This window comes from Nothobranchius furzeri, chromosome 9, assembly GCF_043380555.1.
Source record: "Nothobranchius furzeri strain GRZ-AD chromosome 9, NfurGRZ-RIMD1, whole genome shotgun sequence".
NCBI lineage: Eukaryota > Metazoa > Chordata > Actinopteri > Cyprinodontiformes > Nothobranchiidae > Nothobranchius > Nothobranchius furzeri.
Window position 1 is genome coordinate 61,870,288 of NC_091749.1, and position 24,461 is coordinate 61,894,748.

Sequence of the window (24,461 nt, forward strand, 5' to 3'; positions counted from 1 at the left end):
TCAATAAAAAGAAAATTAGTTGAGATAAATAAGAATCTTTATCAGCAGGTCAGAGATGTGCAAGAACAGGACATCAGTATTGGCCTGTGAAACCAGAATGGGTGCATTTCTATTAACATAATAATGCATGCTAGATATTAGTTTTTAAATCTAAGGAATTATTTACTCAGTGTACAGTTGTTGTTTATTTTTGAAAAGTATGCATTTATATCTGTCTCAACAAAGCTGAAATGAAAAAATGACCTGGTTTTGTTTTATTGACAGTTACAAGTTTTGTGTTGAGTGTAGAAGAGAGAACAGAAACCCATTTACCTGATATTAAGGACCGAGTTGGATAAAAGGACTGATTGCATGTCATCATGTAGCATGAGGTTATAAATTATGTTCAATTTTACTGATGAGCGCCACCCAGTGGACCAAAGGTACACGAGAAAAATGAAGGTTTTAATTTTTGATTTCCATCTTTATTATGCAATTATTTTACCTATACATCAGGAATGGACATACTGTATCTTCACACAGCATCTTAACTAGTGTGTTTAAATTCAAATAGCTACTGTAAAAATAAAAAAAAAATCAAACAAAAAAACAAGCATTCAAAATAATTAAAAACAAACTTAGGCACAGAAGCAAGTTTAGCAAAGTATGATCTAACAAATTTATGGCTTCCTTAGTATTACAAATAATTATACAAACAGAAGAAGACATTAAATTAAACAGGCCCTTCACTCTTATATAGATTTGCAGTGGTCTCTAGTGGGAAGGAATGCCTTGTGAGTTGTTCTCTGGGGGGGGGGAAGAAGCTCTGGTGCGCCTGTTTCAGCACAGAATTCAGCCAGAGGAGAAAGTAGCTTCAGATCACGGATTTGGTGTATTACTTGCTGATATTTGGAGATCTTGCCTCTGATTGACTAACAGCAACACAACTCTATCACTGTTTGCTCTGTGATGTTGATGTTTTAGCTCCACAAATAACACCTAAAGGAGTTCTCCCATGTGGTGAAGTTGCTAAAGCTAACGGTTAGCTTCTCCTAGCCGACACGGACACGGTCTCTGCTGTTTCCTGGACGCTAAACACACAGCCTTCCCCATCGCGAGTAAAGATGGGCAAGCCCATGAATGTTAACTGACGGTGTGATGTAGATCTGTTGGGATTTTCTAATCCTAGATTTTCACCATCCATTTTCTACCAGAAGCTAATGCAGGAGATAGGTGTAGGAGACTATTTTCATGTTCAGCCTGCATAACCCTACCGTGTTCAGTGTTGAAAGGGCTTTTACATCAATTTTGGACTATTTGGACTTGGGCTTTACTAGAATCAGGAGCAGATAGGCCGACTTCTGTTGCGGTGAGTACGCCACGTTGTTCATTGTCCAGTAGCATGTGGAGATCGTTTGAAAGACAACAGCAGAACCCGCTCCACAACTGAGAACCGTCAATGGAGCGTTGCCAGGCTAGCCGCAGCAAGCCCTCTGTTCAGTTTTGGATTAATTTGTAGTGTTTGTTTGTTTTTCTCAACCCACCTGCATTCCTAATGGTGTCCAGTGGACCCCAGGTGTTTTTGATAATTGAGGAGTGAGCACCACCTCACCCCTGCCATGTGGACCCCAAGGGATCAACCATCAACCCTGCTCAAACGTCCCTTCCTGGAGGGGGTCACCCGATAGGATGATGGGAGGTTGAAGACCAGTAATTTTCAAAAATCTGTTTAAAAATAGTTTATCTGTTAAGGACCTATTTAAGTTATAAGGATTAAGAGGTGAGAGTATTAACTATAAAAATAAACCAAGGCCCTATCCTTACAGCAGCTTTCTGATTGCCACGCTTTACCCTCACCGACTTCTACTCTGAATCAACAGACCACACAATTTACACAGTAGATGGACGGCTGCCGACAGCCCGTTGTTTATTTACACAGCTGAAGTTCTAACCTTAAAGAAACCTTGCTGCCCTTATCTAATGCCCCGAGTGGGGGAGGGTGGGGCTGATCCCCTAGATATTGTAAATGTACGACTAAGGTTGTGACCCTTCAGATCGGCCAGTTCCCAGAAACGTTCCTTTACCCATAAATTATAAACAAGCAGCAAGTAGAACATTCACACCTGTTCTAATACAACTCCAGCTCACTATCAAGGGTGAACTTGCTGATCACTTGAATAATAAATCATCACAATGAGTTTAGTGGATGTTTTGGAATCAGTTTAGGATGGACAGAACAGACTCCAATCAGTCTCATGCTGTGTGAGGTATCACAAGAGGAATGTGAGGAATTCTAATTAGTACCTGGAGATATGGAGCTAGACTCAGAGTCCCCTTCACTTAAAGGGCCACAGCAACAAAATCCTTAGGATTTTTATAAAGAGCTTTACACAATTACTAAACCAGAGGCAGTTTCCGTTTTAATACACGTGTTTATTGAAAATTAAGATGAACAGAGCGAGAAGACTGCAGAAATGTAGCATTTAGGAATAAGGAGATGTACAAAAAACAAAACAAAAATACAATACCAGATGGGACAAAAGAAGAAGTAGCTGTTTTAATTGTGATGATGAGGAGATAGGTGACAACAGAACAGCAGCTGTTTCAGAAATTTGACTTCTTCTGGGAGAGGTTGATCTTGTCACCCAGGCTCAGAGCCATTCCCTGCAACAAATGCGATCAAATTAGATCTAATGTTAGCTTTTCATGTTTTTCCTGTGAGCTATCCGATAACTATGTTGCAGAGATGCATTTGCTGTGCTGCCTATATTCAGGACAAATTAATTCAGGCCAGCCTTTAGAAGCAGCAGCAGCAGCTGTGACCCACCTGACTTTTGGCTCTGATGCGTATGTGTCCGGTGACAGGTGCGTCGGGCCCCAGGTGGATGGGTTTCTCAATGCTGACATTAGCCAGGGCATCTTCTCCGAAGATCGAACGGGCGTAAAGGTTGGCAGCCATGAAGCCGCAGAAGCCGGAGAGCGCCTGGATAGTGAGAAGAAAAATGGGAAAGGACTTGGTTACAATACTGCTTCATAAAAATATATTCACCTGAAAAAGATAAAGATACTGGGAACGTAGTGTTTTATCATTCAGCTAAAATAAAATGCACCTTTTCAGGAGTCAAACACTTCATGTTAGTGGACTTGAGGATGTGCTGAAGGTACTCATTCAGATCAATGATGTTGGTGTTCACGGTTACCTGTAATAAAAAAACAAAAACATTTTTATTCAAGGTTGTTTTTTTCTTACATCTTTTTGCAGAAATGTTTTTCACAGACTTTTAAAGCAGAAATCCAGAGTTTTGTCAGATGGCACCATCTAGAGGTGGAAAACATATTGAACATTAAGCCCCCCCCCCTGCATCATGATTACGGCTGGAAGCACAGTCTCCCATTCGTGAACGTGCACGTCATACCTTCTAACAGAGATAAAAAAAAACCATCGTTTTACAATTATTATCCTCATTCAACACATATAGATACACGTGCTGGCCACTTTATTGGATACATCTTCCTAGTTTTGGGTTGGACCCCCTTTTGCCTTTAGATCTGCCTTAATCCATCGTGGCATGAATTCAACAAGGTACTGCAAACATCCTCAGAGATTTTGGTCCATACTGACATGGCAGCATCACACAGTTGTTGCAGATTTGTCAGCTGCACATCCATGATGCGAATCACCCGTTCCACCACATTCCAAAGCTGCTCTTTTGAATTGAGATCTGGTGACTGTAGAGGTCATGTGAATAAAGTGAACTAATTATCAAGTTCAAAAAAACAGTCTGAGTTGACTCAATTTTATGATATGGGGCATTATCCTGCTGGACGTAGCCATTAGAAGATGGGTACACTGTGGTCATACAGGGATGGACATGGTCAGCAACAATACTCAGGTAGGCTGTGGCATTGCAACGATGACGACAGTTAGTACTAAGGGACACAAAGTGTACCAAGAAAATGTCCCCCACACCACTACAACACCTCCAGCAGCCTGAACTATTGATACAAGGCAGGATGGATCGATGCTTTCATGTTGTTGACACCTAATTCTGACCCTACCATCCGAATGTTGCAGCAGAAATCGAGACTCAGACCAGGCAACATTTTTCCAATCTTGTCCAATTATGGTGAGCCTGTGTGAATTGTAGCCTCAGTTTCCTGTTCTTAGCTGACTGAAGTGGCACCTGGTGTGGTCTTCTGCTGCTGTAGCCCATCTGCCTCAAGGTTTGACATGTTGTGTGTTCAGCGATGCTCTTCTGCATACCTTGGTTGTAACGAGTGGTTATTTGAGTTACTTTTGTTTTATATCAGCTCGAACCAGTCAGGCACTTCTCCTCTAGAATCAACAAATCATGTTCACCCACAGAACCTGGATGTTTTCCCTTTTCGGACCATTCTCTGTAAACCGTAGAGATGGTTGTGCGTGACAATCCCAGAAGATCAGCAGTTTCTGAAATACTCAGACCAGCCCATCTGACACCAACAACCATGCCGCATTCAAAGTCACTTAAATCACCTTTCTTCCTCGTTCTGAAGCTCGGTTTGAACTGCAGCGAATCGTCTTGACCATGTCAACATGCCTAAATGCACCGAGCTGCCACCATGTGATAGCTGATTAGTAATTTGCGTTAACGAGCAGTTGGACTGGTGTGGTGTAACCCAGTTGTTAAATGCTGGGTCCGGGTCTGGTCTCCTTTTTCTGCCAGTCTCTAATAAATTAGCCGGTACGTCTTTGACGTTGCTGGTCACGTGGCTGGATCTGAGCCAATCAGTAGGATTAATAGCTGACAGCCAGACGCTATCGGTAAGCACGAGGAGACACAGAGAAAGGAGTTGCTACAGATCGGTGTATTGTTATATTTTCCGTTTTCACGTCGTTCCGAGTAGTGAAACTGTTGACTGTTTGTTTAAAGAGCCAACTACTGTTACTTGGACACATAGGAAAGAGCGTGGAGATGTTTTTAAAATGACGGAAATAGTGAGTTGTTTGTCGTTAGCGTCTCCCATTGATTTACATAGGCTTCTTCCAGCTCTTGGAGAGTACAGACGCTTTTTTCTCCTCTCCCTCCCTGCTCCTCCCAAGGCTCTCTGTCCTGTCTGCCTGTGCACTGCACTTCTCTGCATTTTTTTTTCTGGAAACTGGAAATTATTAAACATGGATCTGGTCAGTTGGTTTCTCAATGCAATTGGCAAAATCTTTTCAACGACGAGAACAGGAGAAGGGGCTCCTGGATGCCCCTCTGGGACAGTGCCAGCTGGGTATATCTTGGACTCCTGGAAACAGTGGAACTTGATCTGCCTGTCTCAACTGTCTGTAGAGGATTCCTAAGATGGTTGGATATTTGTTTTTTTGGTGTCGGGCTTCCTGCTGTTAGGCCTGAGCAGTTACCTGGCATACCGGAAAATTAATGAGCATTCGAGGAACATTGGCTTAATCCCGGAGTTCAGGGATGGAATGCATCGTGCTGTAAACTCACAAACTCATATAATTGTCGAGATGAGTCGTAAGCTTGGAACTTTGGCTGAGACTCAGGCTCTGGCACAGAAGGTTGATTCGATCAAGGAGAGAGTTGACGGATCAGCACGGATTGGAATAATTTGATAATGCCATTATTGGACCTGGAGGGGTTGAAGACCGACAGAACTCTAAGGCAGAGAGGAAATGATCTCTGCCTGTACCCAAAACAATTCTTGTTATCTGAATCTGGTGCCCTTGAAGCCTGTGAGGCTGAAGGGAAAACTCCCCTCAGAAGAAATGTGGAATGCTGCTGTCGCTTTGGAAACTCTTTCTCCATTTCCCAGCCTGGCGGGACTGTGACCGGTGAAGGCCGTGGAACCGTATCTAGGATTCAATGTGCTCTCTAACCCATTATCTCCCTCCCCTGTCCAAACGGAGGTGATGAGTGCTGCTGTTGCGGCTGCACGCTCTGAAGTGAGGAGAGTCCAAACCCTACCTCCCCACCTAGTGGACACTTATGTTGTGTGTTGTATGGAGTATAATCAGACTTGTTAATGTATGGAATTAAGTCTGGATTATGTCTCATTATGTGAAATCAATTCTAGGCTCTACAAGATGTATCCGTGTGTGTGTGAAACCAAGCTAAAGGCCTGTTACCTTCTCTTATGTTTGTGTGTGTGTGTCCAGGCAGTAGCCGCCTGAACTGTGATGTCTTAAATTAGTGATGTGCCTTCCCTCTGCTGATATGGTTAAATGATTCATGTTGTGGATATAACATATTTTGACCTGAACAGATGTTGGGAATAAGCATGTATGTTATCTTTTATCCTCTGTGGAGTTGGTCAAGATGCTATAACCATATAAATAAGACATTTTGTCCAGCTAATGCTGGAGATGACCATTTGATCCTGGGCAGAAGAAAAGGGAGGGGTAACCACACGTCTCCCTCTGCTGACCAATGGCTACGAGAGGAGGTGATGTAATCCCAAAGGAGGAGAGGAAAGCCTGCAGGAGGCGCCGAGAAGAAGAAACAAGTGAACGGATGAAGACTGGCAGAAGAAAAGGTGACATCATGACATCCAAGATTTATGGTCTCTTCGGGGCCGTTGGAGAAGTAACAAGAAGAGGAGGAACACGTGACCAGGAAGTCTGAAGTCTGAAGCAGCAAACAAAGAAATGACTGTGAGGGAGGGGGGACTGAGTAAATACAAGGAAGATATTGGGCAAGAGTTGAGCTTGATGGGATGAGTGAGAGTCAGTCAGTCATGGACTGAGCTTTTTGGACAAAGGCTTTTGAGAGTTTTTAAGAGAGTTGGCCTTTGATGGGAAGAGTGTGTGAGGTACAGAGATGGAAAGAAGGAAGCTTTTGCTTTGAGCTTTTTTTCTGTGATAATCTGACCTAGTGTCATTTTTGGAGAGCTTATTCAGCTCAACTTTGCTATAACTCGGTTTATTGGCAACGAGTTGTTTCACTTTTTAACCCGCTTTGTCGGGGTTTCGTTTGGATTATTATTCTTTTTTCATCTTTGTGAAATAAAACCTAGTTCCTCGAATTCAAGGAATGAAAAAAGGATTTATGAGTGGGGTCTCTTCCTGTCGGTAACCGAGCAAAGGTGAGATGCTGGTTGTAAATGCCATCCCAAGGTGTAACTGATATGTGTTTCCTCCATCCTAGGCTACAGGTAAAGTCAGTTGTCTCCGCAGCATAAAAGGAACAGCTGGCAAGAGTCTTAACCTGAAGTGTACATAAGCTTCATGGACATGGATTGTGAGTAAACTGAGTCTCCCTTGAGCTGCATAAAGTTGGTTTTGCCAGAATCAGAATCTAGGTTAGCAGTGATTGCTAATCAGCTCCTACAAGAGTGAGGGCATTTTAAAGAGTGGCTGGTGTCACGCCCACGCAAATAGAAATGCAAGTCAACCCTGAGACGTAACATCTGTTGAAGAGTTAGGCTAGCTTGGGAAGATGGCTTATAACATTGTGTATCGTCCAAAGTCTGTGTGCATATCTGTCTGAGGTGGTTTTTTTTTTTGCATAGCAAAGCTATCCTCTCTGTCGGGGGTAACTCTGAAGTGCCTTTTTTCCCCTCCCCCTGACTATCCTCATAATGTGACACCCACCCTGGCAGATCTGCACTGGTTACCGGTCGCTTTTAGAGTGTGTTTTAAAATTCTTTTATTGGTTTTTAAGGCATTGAATGGGATGGCACCAGAATATTTATCTGACTTGTTACAGCCATATATACCTAGTCGTTCGCTCCGCTCAGAGAGTCACCATATGCTTCTAGTCCCTGCAACTAGGCTCAAAACAAGTGGAGACAGGGCATTTTCGGTAGCAGGCCCGAAATTATGGAATGATCTTCCATTATCTGGGCGACTCTCCACATCAGTAGAGGTTTTTAAGAAGGCGCTGAAGACCCATTATTATAATCTGGCTTTAAAATCTGTGTGTTAACTGATGTTTTGTATTTTGCTGTTTTTTATTTTTTTATTTGGTTTCCTATATATTCTTTGTTTTTATCTTTTTCAGTTTAGTCTTGTTCAGCACCTTGGTGACATAATATATGTCTGTAAAGTGCTTTTATAAATAAAGGTGATGATGATGATGATATAAACCCTCTTGATCTATAACGGTAGCGCGACTCGTGTTGCAAATGAGCACAGTCACCAATTCTTGTCATGTGTCTATGTATGTATGTCTGATCTTGGAATTGTGTACTGAAACAGTTGAATTTCCCTCAGGGATTAATAAAGTATTTTTGAATTTGAATTGATTAGCTTAAACTTTCAGTACTGATGCATTTTGGCTGATTAGCCTGTGTTATTGTGATTTCCCTAAAACCTCTTAAGTAACTAAAGGCAAATACTTTTTTAATTGTGTGTTGAGTGTGGTTGATTTTCTAGTTGTTAAACTGAGTATCATGGCAAAAAATATGTGTTTATTCTGTAGTGAGTTATTATGTACGGTGCTATTTAAAGTGCAAGTACGGTAATGCCTAAATTAACTTTTTTGCTGATAACCTGTATAGACAAGTGTCTAATGGCGCTGTACAGTGTAATCATTAGTGTGGCAGTTTAGTGCAACTTACTTTAAATTGAACATTTCAGCCCCAAACCATAATTCTATCTCCATCTTCAGGTTAAAACTCTGCTCCACATTTATGTAGAATCAGCTGTGGTTGATGACTATGCCGAAAAACGTGATGTTGTCGGCAAATGACTACGTGGCTGCACTGCACTGGTCTCCAGGTGAGGCAGCCGCACCTCCACCTGGCTCAGCCACCCACCTGCCGATATGACACATTAGCCCTCAGAGCCGCTCGCCTCCTTGAAAAAAATGCCCTCCTCCCCTTTTCATCTAATGATCGCGTTTAACAGGAAATCCTCCAGAATGCTGCAGAATCTGTGTCTGCTTTTCTCCTGAGCAGTAAGTCTTGTGTGAGTATGTGCTTGCGTCCACACGCTCGTTAACAAATCGTTCTTAGACTTGTAAACTATGACAGCACACGTGGGGGTGGGGGGTCTACCACTGCCTCAGTGCCGCTTTCTTGGTCTGCCAGGCGACGCCTCTTTCAGAAGTGTTTTCCTAACAGGAAGTGTGGATGAAATAGTGGATGAAATACATCTCCACCCACACCTCGACTCTCACTTTAAAATATTAATACACTTTAAATGCTCTTTGATTGTGCTTTGGATGTTAATGATGAACTCATTGTTATCTGAATGACTTATTTGGGTACATTTAATCAATCCAATGTGATAATAACTGAGAGTTGCACAATTTTTATGTTTTATTTTTGGATGACGTATTGTACAATATATGGAACAATTCTGAGCTCATTTGGATGATGATGATGATATGTTAGTGCACTATGACCTCTTTACCACCTGGTCCTGTTCTTTCAGACCAGGTCTTTTCTCTTTGAATGGCGAGCTACCCACTAGACTTTAGGCCGCAAGCCTAGAAGCCCTGAATCAAGCCAGGAGGTTTGAATCGGACCCTTTCCATCACTGTTGGGCTGGTAGGAGGCTCCTGTAGCCACCGTCATTAAACAGCGGGCCGCGATTACCCCAATCACTTCCTTCACAATCCCCCCCCCCCTCCCCCTCAAGGACACTGGACTCACTCTTTAGGATCAATTTCATTGGTCCTTGAGTCTGCTGGAGTTTTAAGTTGCCGTCAACCATGTGCTACAAGATTAATGGAATTCTATTGATAATTGATATGAATGTAGTTTGATATCTGCAAATGGTCATTCCTTGATATTTGTTGTATGAATTGTTATTATTTGTTATATTATACTCCATACTGGTACCAACATCCTCATCTCATCCTGCCTCTGTCACTTACTCATGTGAGCTGATCCTAACTTCTGATCTGATTTACATCTGGTCCTGATGGATCACGTAGTCACACAATTACTGATATACTTGTTGCAGTACCCTATAAAGTAGCCAGTGGCACACACACTTAAGACTTACAGACTCTGCATCAGTCTAGATACTCGAGGAAACGTGTGCACACGCAGTGACATCAGTGCATAAGCAGATGTCCAACGCTAACAGCTAACGCTGAGCGCCACTTGATTGAATTTGCATGAGCCTCTGTGGGACGGAGGGTGGGCTTAGCCAGAAAAAGAAGAACTACTTTAGATCACAGAACGACGAAAGACGATCACCTTTACGGATTTCTTAAAAAAAAAAAAAAAAAAAAAAAAATTCATGAAAGGGCGCTGTTTTGAAGCAAGATGGATGATTTGTAGCAAAATTGAAAAGCTAAAGTGACCTTGTTTTCCCACTCAAACTCTGCCCACATCTGTCTGAATTCGGCGTCTGTGCAGGAGGCTGGCTGGATGTAGTCCATGATGTCAATGTGGATGTCGCTGAGGACAACACAGTTCCTGTCGCTAGCAGCTCCAGACACGTCATAGACTAGAGGAAGAAATCAATTTGATTACAAAAATATAAATAAAATGATTTGAATTATGCTGATAAGACAAATTAATAACTATATTACCGATGTTGCCAAATATGATGCCATTCTCAGTAGAAGCCACCTTGACATTAGCTTTGATGTTTGCAAAGTCATGAGGGGCCAGAGTTAGGGGAGAAGGCTTTTCAACTAACTTGAGGTCCCCTGCAGAGCAGAAAAGCTCTGTTTAGTGAGAGAGCAACACAAATGAGAGAAATGAAGGTGGAAAATAAACTCACCCAAAGTGGCCAGCTCCAGGGTGCAGTTCTGCAGCGTATCACTAGTCTGGTTGACCACCAGCACGTCCAGCACAATGTCATACTGGTTCACATGAACGTAGGCTTCAGCGTACACTGGGTCTGAGAATCCTGTCAGCTGGGTCACCTGGTTTTCAAACAATGTTAAGTTTACATGTCACCAGGCATGTTTCAAAGGCTAAACATTTGTAAGAGCCCTGAAGTAGCAAAGAAGAATGAAAATGATCTTTTAGCTATCAGGCTCCTCTCTTGTGGAACCAGCTCCCAGCTTTAGTCCGTGAGGCAGTCACCTTGTCTACTTTTAAGAATAGGCTTAAAACATTTTTATTTGATAGGGCCTATGGTTAAAATCTGATGTTAGCCCAGATCTGGACAAGTGGGGGAGTAGAGGGAGGTGGAGTGTACAGTCGGTAAAGACCGCTCTCCCTTGCCCTGCCTCCAACATGCCTCCATCTAAAAGGCTAGGTTATCCAGAGTTATCTCTGTAGTTATGCTGCTATAGGCTTAGACTGCTGGAGGACATACTGACCACTTTCCACACTCTACTACTTCAACAATCTGCTCTTTAACTGTGCCACTTGATTGAATTTGCATGAGCCTATGGGACGGAGGATGTTGTGGGGCTGTGTTGGCTGACGCGGCTCTGCAATATTGCATGGACGTCAGGGGCAGTCCCACTGGACTGGCAGACCGGGGTGGTGGTCCCCTTATTTAAAAAGGGGGACCGCAGGGTGTGTTCCAAGTACAGGGGGATCACACTCCTGAGCCTTTCTGGTAAGGCCTATTCACAGGTTCTTGAGAGGAGGGACATCGGATTGTTGAACCTCAGATTCAGGAGGAGCAATGTGGTTTTCGTCCTGGCCGTGGAACACGGGACCAGCTCTTTACCCTTAGGGGGATCCTGGAGGGTGTGTGGGAATTTGCCCAACCAGTCTACATGTGTTTTGTGGATTTGGAGAAGGCGTTTGACGGTGTCCCTTGGGGGGCCCTGTGGGGGGTACTCCGGGAGTATGGAGTACCAGGCCCTCTGATACAGGCTGTTAGGTCCCTGTATGACCAGTGTCAGAGCTTGGTCCGCATTGCCGGCAGTAAGTCGGGCTCGTTCCCAGTGAGAGTTGGACTCCGCCAAGGCTGCCCTTTGTCACCGATTCTGTTCATAACCTTTATGGACAGGATTTCTAGGTGCAGCCAAGGTGTGGAGGGCATCAGTTTTGGTGGCCTGAGGATCAGGTCTCTGCTTTTTGCAGATGATGTGGTCCTGTTGGCTTCATCAGAACGTGATCTTCAGCTTTCGCTGGAGCGGTTTGCAGCCGAGTGTGAAGCAGCTGGGATGAGAATCAGCTCCTCTAATTCCGAGACCATGGTCTTGATTCAGAAAAGGGTAGAATGCCTTCTCTGGGTCAGAGATGAGGTCCTGCCCCAAGTGGAGGAGTTGAAGTATCTCGGGGTCTTGTTCTCGAGTGAGGGAAAATTGGAGCGTGAGATTGATAGGCGGATTGGTGTTGCATCTGCAGTGATGCGGGCGTTGTACCGGTCTGTCGTGGTGAAGAGAGAGCTGAGTCAGAAGGCAAAGCTCTCGATTTACCGGTCGATCTACGTTCCTACCCTCACCTATGGTCACGAGTTTTGGGTAGTGACCGAAAAAACGAGATCGCGGATACAAGCGGCCGAAATGAGTTTTCTCCAAAGAGTGGCTGGGCTCTCCCTTAGAGATAGGGTGAGAAGCTCGGTCATGCGGGAGGGGCTCGGAGTAGACCCGCTGCTCCTCCACATCGAGAGGAGTCAGTTGAGGTGGCTTGGGCATCTGGTCAGGATGCCTCTTGGACGCCTCCCTGGTGAGGTTTTCCGGGCACGTCCAACCGGGAGGAGGCCTAAAGGTAGACCCAGGACACGGTGGAGGGACTACGCCTCTCACCTGGCCAGAGAACGCCTTGGGATTTTCCCAGAGGAGCTGGCCCAAGTGGCTGGGGAGAGGGAAGTCTGGGCCTCTCGCCTTAGGCTACTGCCCCCGCGACCCGACTCCGGATAAGCGGATGAAAATGGATGGATGGACTGTATTATTTCCTGCTATTTCAGCTGTTAACTTTATTTTTTCTGCTCTCTCTTCTCGATCCCCAGTGAGTCGTGGTGGACGGCTGCTTGTACTGAGCCAGGATACTCTGGAGGTTTCTTCCTGTTAAAAGGGAGTTTTCCTCTCCACTGTCGCTACATGCTTGCTTAGTATGAGGATTGCTGTAGACTCTGACACAAGACAGTGACTCGATGCGACCTGCTGAGTTCCTTATAGAGGAAACTTTTTAATGATTTGCTTAATTAACTAAACTGTTCAACTGAACTGAACTGAGAGAGAGACAGAGAGAAAGAAAGAAAGAAAGAAAACCCACAAAGTTTTACTACTGAATTCTGACTTATTTGGAATTAAATATTTCTGCTTTCCTTCTCTGCAAACACAGCAGCGCCCTCTGCTGTAAAAGAGCAAATCAGTCTTTAGCTTCATCTTTGGGGTTTGTGGTGTACCTTGTTGAGTTTTGAAGCAAGAGGGTCGGCAGCTTCCTTCCTCTGAGTGTTCCCCATCGCAGCCAGCAGACTGAGCTGGAACTGGTCCTCCTTAGAGGCCATCTCATTTTTGGCGGTCAGCTGCATGAAGGAGATGGGGTCGTCTGCTTGCACCGTCACGTTCCGTTTCTCAGATTCTTTCTGGGGTCAGAATCAGAAAAGTCAACACCTTTGCGGACATTTACAGTACAGGCCAAGTGTTGAGACACAAACTCATTCAAAATGAAAGGCTGAGAATGTGTACGGCCTATTAGCACATTCTACACATCCTTACTCCCAGAAAATCTATTTAATTTTCTAGCATAAAAATAAAAAAACAAATAATTACTACAACTAGTTCAAAAGAAGTAACAGGAACAGAAACTGAGATTAAAAATGTTTTGGTTCACTTCCTGTACGAGTGCATCAGCTGTCGTTACCTTCTGGGACAGTTTCTCCTCCTCCAGTCTGACGGTCAGCATGTGTGACAGGGATCTGCGACACTCCTTGTTGAATATGTCATTCATGAGTGGCGAGAGCTCTGACAGGACCTTCAGGCATAGCGAGATACGGTCCACATCATCGTCTGTTATCGGCTTCTTGGGCAGAGAGGACTTGCCCAGGTGCAGCACGGTGACCATTATCAGCATGGCCTCAGCGACGAATGACTGCAGAGGAGCGGGGATGAGAGGAATCAGCAGGGAGGTGGGGGTGAACGGGCCTTCGGTGAACTGAAGATGCTAACTTACATTTTGCCTCTTTTTTTCTGGTACGATTGAAACATAGCGCAGGGCCAGCTTGGTTAGTGTGGTGGCCAACGACGCTGCCACAAAGAAGTCTCCGTCCATCAGGAAGCCTCTGAGCGGAGGTCTACTCAGACAAAAATATGATCAGATTAAACTAAAAAACCTGTGCTAATAAAAAAAATCATGTTTAAATTGTAATTCTTACCTATCCTCCTCTTTCTTTGATGGTCTGGAGGAGCTGAGGGCGCTCTGCGTCACATAGGTGCCCATCTCTGTCACTAACTTCTGAGCTGGAGCTGCGCTCACTTCATCCTCTGGTTTCAGCTCGCCTGACTCCTTCTTGATCTCATTGTCCACTATCGGGATCTGTCCAGAAAGAGTCGAGTGTAAGATCATCCCAACCTTAAGAAAGGAACTGACCCGTTTATCATCCTGACCGCAGTGAATAGACGCACCTCTCCCAGAGACCTGCGCACTTCTGTCATCACACTCTGGATGTCCTCTTTGGTGCAGCAGTATTCTCCTAAGATCCAAAGTGCTCCTCGGTAAATCCTGACACATGGAAGTCGTCACAAAAGCCACAAACGTAAACATCTTGAAACTGCTCCTTGACTTTTTAAATCCAAATGTTTGAAAATCCAGCATACAGCATTTAACACAGCTGCAGATAGGGTTGGGCAACGTTTGATTTTGAACGATTCCGATTCTGATTCCAATTCCTCGTTTCGATTCCGGTTCCTATCGATTCCGATTATTTTCAAGACATGACATGTTTTACATGAGCCAGCTAACCACAGGTCCTACTTGATGAAATAATCTTAATTTCAACATGAATTTTAATTCTATGAACAACAACATCACCTTCATTTAGACAAAAACATGTTATGGAGAAAAAAAGAAAAAGACTTGCAGCACGACCAGTGTGTTTGTTTCTGACCACAACCAAAGTCTGGAAGAAGTCTCTGGGATGAGAGGCTAAATGTCTCCAACATATCCAGAAACGTCCAGCTGCTTTCAGCTAAAACTCTCAGGATGATCATGTCCAGGATGACTGAGAACTACACCTCCATGCTGCAGCAGCATTCAGTCAGAACAGGAAGTGAAACTTAAATGTAGCTGCTGTCAGTAACAGTCTAACAGATTTTAAACATTAAAACTCTCAACAGAAATAGTTCAGAAAGGAAATTAAAATGTTCAAAACTTTGTGTGTTATTTATTATTATTATTATAATTATTTATTTTGGCAGAAGCTGGTGTGGTCCACCACAGAGAAGCTGCTCTAGCATGATGACTTTAATAATTCTACAAGTTATTGTAAAGCCTTCTGACACACACACACACACACACACGTGCACACACACACACACACACACACACACACACACACACACACGCGCGCACACGCGCGCACACACACACACACACGCACACGCGCGCACACACACACACACACACACACACACACACACACACACACACACACACACACACACACACACACACACACACACACACACACACACACACACACACACGAGTGTTGGTGAGCAGCTGCGTCTGACTGCTGACGCTCCGTGTGTGTTTTTATTTCTGCAGTGAGACAAACTCACCTCACACCGTCCAGAGTTTGTTCTTTAAAGCTTCTATTAAATCCACCGTGTTGACATATTTTAACAAGTTTCCTCTACGCTGCAGGAATTACGAGTTGTTCATGAGTGAGGGTAGGAGGGATCGGGAGATCGACAGGCGGATTGGTTCGGCGTCTGCAGTGATGCGGACGTTGAGCCGATCTGTCGTGGTGAAGAGGGAGCTGAGCCAGAAAGCCAGGCTCTCGATTTACCGGTCGATCTATGTCCCAATCCTCACCTATGGTCATGAGCTTTGGGTAATGACCAAAAGAACGAGATTGCGGATACAAGCGGACAAAATTAGTTTCTTCCGTAGGGTGGCCGGGCTCAGCCTTAGAGATAGGGTGAGGAGCTCGGACATTCGGGAGGGACTCGGAGTAGAACCGCTGCTCCTCCAGATCGAACGGAGCCAGTTGAGGTGGTTAGGGCATCTGGTCAGGATGCCTCCTGGACGCCTCCCTGGGGAGGTGTTTCGGGCATGTCCTGCCAGCAGGAGGCCCCCGGGTCGACCCAGGACACGTTGGAGAGGTTACATCTCCAATCTGGTCCGGGAACGCCTTGGGGTCCTGCCGGAGGAGCTGGTGGACAAGGCCGGGGAGAGGACGGTCTGGAGCTCCCTAGTTGGGATGCTGCCCCCGCGACCCCGACCCGGATAAGCGGAGGAAGACGACGACGACAAGTAAAAGTTCGCCAGATGCGTTTGTTTATATATGGGTGGGGGGAGGGGGGGACTCGGTGCTGCACACAGACAGCTGGTGTGATCAGCTCTGAAAAGCGTTGATCACAATTTGCAGATCACGTTTATTTTTCCACGGAGAACGGCCGCGGATTCCTCTTCCGGTCGGCGTTCTAGGAATCGAAATAAAACACTTTGAACGATTCTGGGAAAAACTAACAGTTGGTCCCGGTTCCAATCGATGCTCGATGCCCAACCCTAGCAGTAGATTCAGAGCAGTTGTGTGACTTTGGGTCACCTTCATTAAATCAAATAATAAATGTTGCAATTAAAGAATAATCCAGCATCTTAACTGAATTGCAGCATGAATCTAGAAAAAGAATCAGCGCTGTCTCAGAACAGCACTTGCTAAAAACAACAAACATGGATTTTGCTTGAATGGGCAGTTCGGTTCCGTTTAGCCTGCAGTTTTCCAATCCTTATTAACGAGCACTAATTTTGTAATGATTACTTACACACCAGTGGACTCTGACCTGCTTTTTAAAGATTTTAGACAAGAAGCAAAGATTCACACAGCCCTCTGTGCTGTAATCATAAACGTGCTTTTGAAATCTTACTTGACAGTTTTGATGGCGTGAAACACTTCCAGCATCTTCTCAATGATCAGGGGTCTCAAGTTGTCGAACCTCTGAATGGCTTCCCGTACAAACTCCAGCACGTCTGCAGCTGCTGCCTCATTAATGTCACTCAGGAATTCCATCAGCTTTAAATTAAACCCACACACACACAAGTCTCAGCACCTGGGCGTCTGCTGGAGGACTAGAACAACTGAGGGCATTTTCTTTTGGGATGTTTTAAAACAACAAGAAACTCACCACAGGTATGACATTTGCCGCCATGTCGGGGAATCGAACGCTGCAGGAGTGGAGCGTGCGCACCAAGAGCTGCCTGTACTTATCGGTGTCTTCATGTTCCGTTACGTTGTTAGTCTTGATCACCTCTTTCTTTAAAACAATCACCAGCTGGAACGAAAACATATGCAGATTTTTTTTAACCGACAGGTTTATGATGGACTTTGTGGAACAACGCAGGAAACCAACGAATCAGCGTAGGACAAACCTCCTCGACGTTTCGAGATGAGACAAGATCCAGAGCCAGCTGCAGGGTTTTCTTTCTGACCTCTAGGTCAGGAGTGCTGAGGACACGCAGGATGTCCATCACCAGGTCCTAAATAAAGATAAAAGTAGTGACAACTAACGTTAGATTTAACCAACAACATATAGAATAGCTTTAGGAAGAGCCACTCATATTTCAGCACATTTGCTGTGGTCTAGTATGAATGTCTTGTAAGTCATTCTCTAGGGAAAAGAAGCTTCAGTGGGCCTGTTTGAAGAACTAGAAGTGAGCTAGATCAGAGTTGAGGTGAGCAAGACAGGATTTAGAGTCTTATTTCATGTCATATTTGGACATCTCGCCTCTGATTGGCTAACAGCAACACGACTCTACCACAGACTCAAGTTTGCTCAGCAACGTTGATGTTTTACCTCCACAAATTACACACGCCTGAAGGAGTTTTGCTGTGTGATGGAGTTTCTAATGCTAGCAGTTAGCTTCTACTAGTTGAGATGTTCTCTGATGTTTCCTGGACGCTAAACCAACAACAGCCTTCACCGTCTATTTTCTATCAGAGGCTAATGCAGGAGATAGGTGTAGAAGTAGGGTTGGGCACCGTGTTGAAATGTTTTTATATCGAATCCCAGTCCGCCGACCGGAAGAAGAATCTGCGGCCGAGCTCCGTTAAAAAAACCTGATCTGCTGATTCTGATCAATGCTTTTCAGAGCCGATCATACCACCTGCCTTTCGCTTCTACTTTTCAGCTCGTAGAGATCCTGAGTGCAGCATCGCATCCCCACCCTTCCTTCCCTCACACCCGGTACACGGCAGCAAAAATGTAAACAAACGCGCTTGCCAAGACTGATGAAGTGATGTTTAACTTAAGGTGATGTTATTGTTCGTAGAATTAAAAGATCACGTTGAAATTCAGATCATTTCGAGTAAGACCTACAATTAGCTGGCTCATTTCAAACATGTCGTTTTTGGATCCTGCCTCTTGAAAGAATCTATAGGAACCGGAATCGAAACGATGATTTGGAATCAGAACCCTATGTAGGAGACTATTTACATGTTTGGCCTGCATAAAAACTCAAGAGTGATGGATCAAAAATAATAAGTAAAAATTGGTTTGTCAGTGAAGCTCCAGTTGAAGTTATAATAGTTCTAGGGTTTATTATCAACACGTTTATGAAGTTTTTTAGACTAAACCTCTCTCACATAAAGCAATCTGAGCAGTTGTATTCCTGACAATTTCAGCAGTTTCAGAGCTCTGTCACTTTAAATAACAAGCGGGAGCTGGATACACCCAGTCAGGCTGCTAGAAGATAAGAAGCTCTGATATCCGGGAGGAGCTAAGAGTAGAGCCACCGCTGCTCCTCCAGCAGCAGCTCTACTCTTAGAAGTGAGACGTGATCTTCACTAAAGTCCCCAAACGTGTAGGGATGGGTACCTTTGACATTTGAATTGATCCGGTACTAATTCCCGGTACCTACGAATCGATACCGGTACTTAACGGTACCAATTTTCGATACTTTTGAGTGTTTAATATTTTTAATTCTCTTTTATAATTAAATATATATTTTTCTCAACATATAACCATATTTGATAAATATCACGATAAATAACATACAACTGTTTGTATTTTAACATCGTCCTTGTAGTTTTATAAGCTGATAATTAAACTGAAGCAAACATCTTTACTGTGAACTAAATTTACTGTGTATCTTCATTCCTTTTGCCGTCCTTTTTCATTTGATTTTTCCTACTGGGAAGTTAGAATTTCCCAGGAGAAAGCGAACGCACCATTAGCTGATAACAACGGTGGCAATGGAGGCTAACATATCAAGCTAACGTTATCTTAAACAGTTTATTTAACTGCTGAAGCAGATTAAAACGATGATGCCTAACACTTAGATCGTTGTTGCTGGTTTCATCTTCACCCAATCACCCGTCGCATTTAGTAAAGTGAAGCCAAACTTTAGAGCGCGTTCATGTTCTTCTAGTCAGAAATTCGGAGTTCCGAGGAGAAAGTGAACGCACCATTAGCGAAACGGAAGCTAACATATCAAGCTAACGTTATCTTAAACATTTTATTTACCTACCGGAGCAGATTAAGATGAGGATGTCTCACTTAGATCGTTGTCGCTGGTTTCATCATCACCCAGTTACCCATCACATTTAGTGAAGTGGACCCAAGCTTTAGCGTGCATTCTTTCTATCATACTGCTCTGTTTACAACTGGCTCGCAGGGACCGACGACATAACGCTCTTGCGCATGCGCAGCTGTCTAGGCAAGTTCTCGTTAGGAAGGACGGGTACCGAAACGAGGCACCGTTTGAAACGACGTGAATCGGTGCTCGGTCGGTACTATGGAATTCGGTCGGTACCTTAAAAAGTACCGAATTCGGTACCCATCACTACAAACGTGACATCACAAACAGGAACTTTTAGAAACGGCTTGTTATAGTTTTTGGCCAAGTACTGACTGAAAAATAGATGGATGCTTTTTTTTTAATGTTTGGAGTGTTTATAGAGGCAGTAGACCCACATGACGGCGTAAAAGGATGCAAACGGTGAGCTTTGCATAACATGTCACCTTTAGTTCAACTTTTGGACAGAAGTAAACTTTTTAAAAGTATTTCAATACATTTAAGAATATCAAACTAAATAATATGTAAAAAAAAAAAAAAAAGACAGTGAAAATGTTTGAAAAACAAAGCAACACAAAAACTAAACACCTGTAACTAAACCCACCTGAAGCACACGCTCATGAGTGGGATGCTCCTTCAGTTCAATCAGACGATCGAGAACAATCAGCTTCACGTTGTTGTCGCTCTCTTTAATAATTAAATCGATGTAACACTGCGCTGCAGCCTGGAGTCCCCCCCCCCCAACAAAACCACAGAATTCATTAAAGCAGAGGAATGGCTGACTTACTCAAAAGCAGTGCAACATCAGTATCACCGGCTTATGATGCACATGAAAACCACAAATCAAATTGTGAAGCTGTACCTTGATGGCGGTGGGAGCGCTGGACAGGGTCACAAGAGTACCAGCAGCCTCATATTTAACAGCTGGACTTGAGGACTGAAGCAGGTTATAGATGCAACGAATAAATCGAGCACGCTCCGAGGGGTTAGCGTGGCAAACCTAGCCAAAGAGCACAAGAACTCAAATGTTAAATCTGTTTGCTACTTTGCCCTAAAGGCCTGACTTAGTCTAGTAAAATGCCCACTCACCTTGTAAATCAGCTCAACGATGACGAGCTGCAAGATGTCACCAAAAGTGTGAACCTGGTCAATGCATGTGCTGAGGTAATCCAGAGCGCGATCCTGTGGGGGGGGTTACACAGTTGAGCTAACAATTCGTTAGACGGATGTTATAAGGACTAAGGGAGGAGAATCTATTTTTAAATGCACCGTGAAGCAGATGTAAACGTTTCTGAATAAAAATCTAGATTCAGTAATAATAGTTTCATAACTGCGTTACAACCCTCTGAGTCCTGATTGAACCAAATCACGACAGGCCTAAAAACTCCCACCCCTAAAGCTCAGTGGTCCACCAACCTGATCTGCATGAATCAGCATCATGAAGGCGTTTCTCTTACAGCTGGCGTCCTTCTCATTCACGAGGAAATCATGAATCAATTCTGGAGCGTCTGGGATGAGATGCTCAAAGTTCCTAAAATAAAAAAGCTGATTATTGATCTGCACTGGCAGAAGATTACAAGACAGGAAAATATCGGTACCTGTAGATGGTGTAGATGGCCAGGACTGCATTTCTGCGCACGTAGCTGTGACGGTGCTCCAGGCAGGCCCGGATCGCTGGCATGAGAGGCTCAAGTAGCTCAGACTCCTTCAGCTTGCACAGGAAACGCAGAGTGGAGCCGCGGATGAACTCATTGGGATGCTGAAGGTCCTAAAATAAAAAAAGAAACGATTATTGCAATCTTGTTTTAATAAGAGTACTGAGAACAAACGTATCATTTTAGCTGTTCAGCTATTATTCCAGCTGAAAATGATGTGGAAAATAAAAACAATTCCCCAGCTTACCTTCCTGTAAGCATCACAGACAAGAATCATCTCCTGAAGCAGCTTGCCATCTGGAGTCGTCTTAGGAACAATCTCCCAGAAAACAAGGAGAAGCTTCTTGATGGTGTGGTCTTGAAGTGGCAGCACGAAGCGAATTATAGTCATGAGCAGTCCAGGCAACTTCTCACCGTTCAAGATCATGATTATGACCTTCTTCAGGGCTTCGGTCTTTGCTTTGATCTCTCCCTTTTCTGGAAGACATTAGAATTATGTCAAAACATTTCATTTGTTCAAATCTCTACCTGACGACACCTGCCTTCAGCTAACATTTTACATGAAGACGAGTTTTAAAATGTTTTGAATAGATCCAATCTTTGATCCCAGTTAAATTATTACTTTATACACAATCAGAAATTATTACAAAAGTTTACATCTTTACTACAGTTAACAAGGAAATCGTTTTGTAAAATCTCAAGAAGAAATTTTACCCAGATCTGTTTTTAAGCTGACTTCAGAAGGAGGCTCAGAGTCCGACTGAACATTGATCAGTGTGTAACAAACGTTTTCTGCAGCCGTCATTTTTGCTGCCTGTTGGACGGGGTGGATTTAGAAGAATCCCAGTAAAGTTCCCTTCAGTGTAATACCTGCAAATATGGAAAATAAATGTTAAAAAATGGCTGATAAAACAAATGCTGAATGACAAAAGATGTTGGAAATAAGTATAAAGACATCTACACAGAGGCTGGAAACAACGTGAGGAAACAAAAACACATCACATTCGTCACATTTAAACAAATCAATAAGAGAAGCAATCACTTTGAAGTTAAAGGTGCAGTATGTAAGAATATAGTGAGAATTTTGCAGTGAGAAAATCCCAAAAGAGTTTAAAGTTTCAGTGATTTTGGACGGAAGGTTATACTGAAACATGTTTCATATCCAGCTGGCTGCAGGAATTGTCAGTTTTCCTCCTTTCAAAACAAAGGAAGGAGGGACGTTACTACTGTTTACTAGTAATGCACCGATATGACATTTTTGGGCCAATACCAATATCAAGATCACTGTTCTGGCCAAAAACCAATATTTGCAGATACCGACACACTGACATCAATGCTTCTAAAATCAGCAGATTTTGTATAGAATGAAAATTATTAAAGCTGAATTTAGGTTATTATGAACACACAACACACACATTTACACTTCCGAGATGATTTCATTCACAGTTCACATGACTAAACAATCACACATCACCCCCCTCACCCTCTGAAACAGGCAAACAAATGGAGACAAGATGGAAAAAATATTGGTTGATAATATTGGCCCGTTTTTTCTTTTTTTTAATCGGACCGATACGATATGTTAAAAATGACTAACATCGGCCGATACCGATATCAATACATTGTCCATCCCTACTGTTTACCATCAGTGAGTGTGGGGTTGCTGTGTCTCCTGCGAGCTAATACTGCAGCGCCGACAATTATAATTTGACGACGGCCGGCAAAAAGCTCCAGAGTTGTTTTAAGTGGTTTCAGTAACCAAATTTTACTACACTTAATTTCTATATAATGCACCTTTAAAAAAGTATAAAACTCCTCAGTTAACTTTTTTCATTGTTTCTGCAAGAAACCTAATGAACAAAAAAGACTAACACATTGAATTAAATCAATAGCCTTCATTAAAATTGGTGTAGCAATTGGCCAGGCTGCTTTATTTGGAGGGTTGCTGGTTCAATGCTAAATCTATCTAACTGAGAGGTTTATATTAGAAATATACAACTTGAGGTGGTGCAATTTATGTTTTCATCTTGATCAAGACTTCATTCACAAACCTTGATTTTCACACATTGACTGTTGCCTTTAAGTTTTAAATTTCTGCTAAACAGTCGATGAGAGAGTTTAAACATTTTGCTGTAGTGATCAAACTGGCAATGACAAAACCTACAGCTGTAAAAAGATGAGAAATTTAAAGTTTGTTACAGGGCACCTGTCATCGCTGTAGTTACACAGGTAGATGCTATTTTTTATGATCATATGCCTCTTACCACATGATTTAAACACTTAATTTTGACAGTAGTTTTGTAACAAATAACGATAATTAAGCAGCTGTTACAGCTATAGCGAAATAAGCTAGTACGTAGCTAAGCACAAATGTCATCGCCTTTGCGTTGAATGTCTAAACGTAGATGGGCGGCACATGACAGAATTGTAAAAAAAAATAATAATAAAAACTAGTTTTGTCGTCTACACGGCTGATAATGAAATAAAATGGGAAGCTAAACAGCCACCGTTAGCCAACAGTAGCTTTAGCTTTCATCCAGGTTTGCAATGAAATGGAGGACGTTTGATAGTTGCTAACGCTGGTAGCAAAAACTGGATAAATCCACTCACGTTAGAAAATAATATGCTCCAGGACTTACCTAAAACACGGCTTTTATCCCAAACGGTCGCCTTCAATTCCCAACTTCAAATATTAGCATGAGTAAAAGAACTAGAAGAGCTCCTGGTGTTAGGGCTACCCCGTCGGCTCTCGGGTACTTCCTAGTAACGTGGAAGACTGCTCACTGAGCCACATCACTGCTACGGTGCGCCGGAAGGCTCAAACGCGCGAAAAAAAGGACAAAATCCCACATTTTACAGACATGCATATTTTCTTTTTAAAATAATTCGAATTTTTTTTTACTTAAAATGTTGTCGAAAACCTGTAACTTATTCACTTGCTCAGACTTTAATCAAACACGATTTTTTATAATGCAAAAGCACACAATAAAAACACAAGTATAAAAGTAGAGAAATTGAGTATTAATGCACCCTTTCAGTGAGAGAAAAGTCAGTTTCAACGTGTCTAGATGTATATGATTGGTGATTGTTTTGCTGTTAAATGCAAACAAATGACACTAAAACTATGGGCTGTATTTAAAACGGATTTAAAATTTCTATGTATATCAAATTTCATTTTTAACACAAATTCTGAGCATGAAATGTGATCACAGCAGTTGATCAAGGATACTTGCCATAAAAACATAAAAAAGCCGAAATATCTAAAAAATTAATAAATATAGTACTGCTAGA

At 43.1% G+C, this 24,461-nt stretch overlaps 1 protein-coding gene across 1 annotated transcript; it reads right to left on the bottom strand.

Moving 5' to 3' along the window:
• Positions 1–2,391: 2,391 nt before the first annotated feature.
• Positions 2,392–23,966, bottom strand: copb1 (COPI coat complex subunit beta 1). The gene is made up of 22 exons (XM_015953102.3): positions 23,810–23,966; positions 21,885–22,040; positions 21,418–21,647; positions 21,114–21,283; positions 20,932–21,046; positions 20,605–20,697; positions 20,378–20,515; positions 20,120–20,239; positions 17,371–17,478; positions 17,127–17,273; positions 16,869–17,014; positions 14,403–14,499; positions 14,153–14,313; positions 13,951–14,071; positions 13,642–13,869; positions 13,184–13,363; positions 10,649–10,793; positions 10,455–10,574; positions 10,224–10,369; positions 3,090–3,179; positions 2,807–2,962; positions 2,392–2,643 (listed from the first exon to the last, which is right to left on the bottom strand). Exons 2-22 carry the CDS (start codon positions 21,973–21,975, stop codon positions 2,584–2,586), a joined length of 2,862 nt encoding a protein of 953 aa, XP_015808588.3. The 5' UTR covers positions 21,976–22,040; positions 23,810–23,966; the 3' UTR covers positions 2,392–2,583.
• Positions 23,967–24,461: the final 495 nt, after the last annotated feature.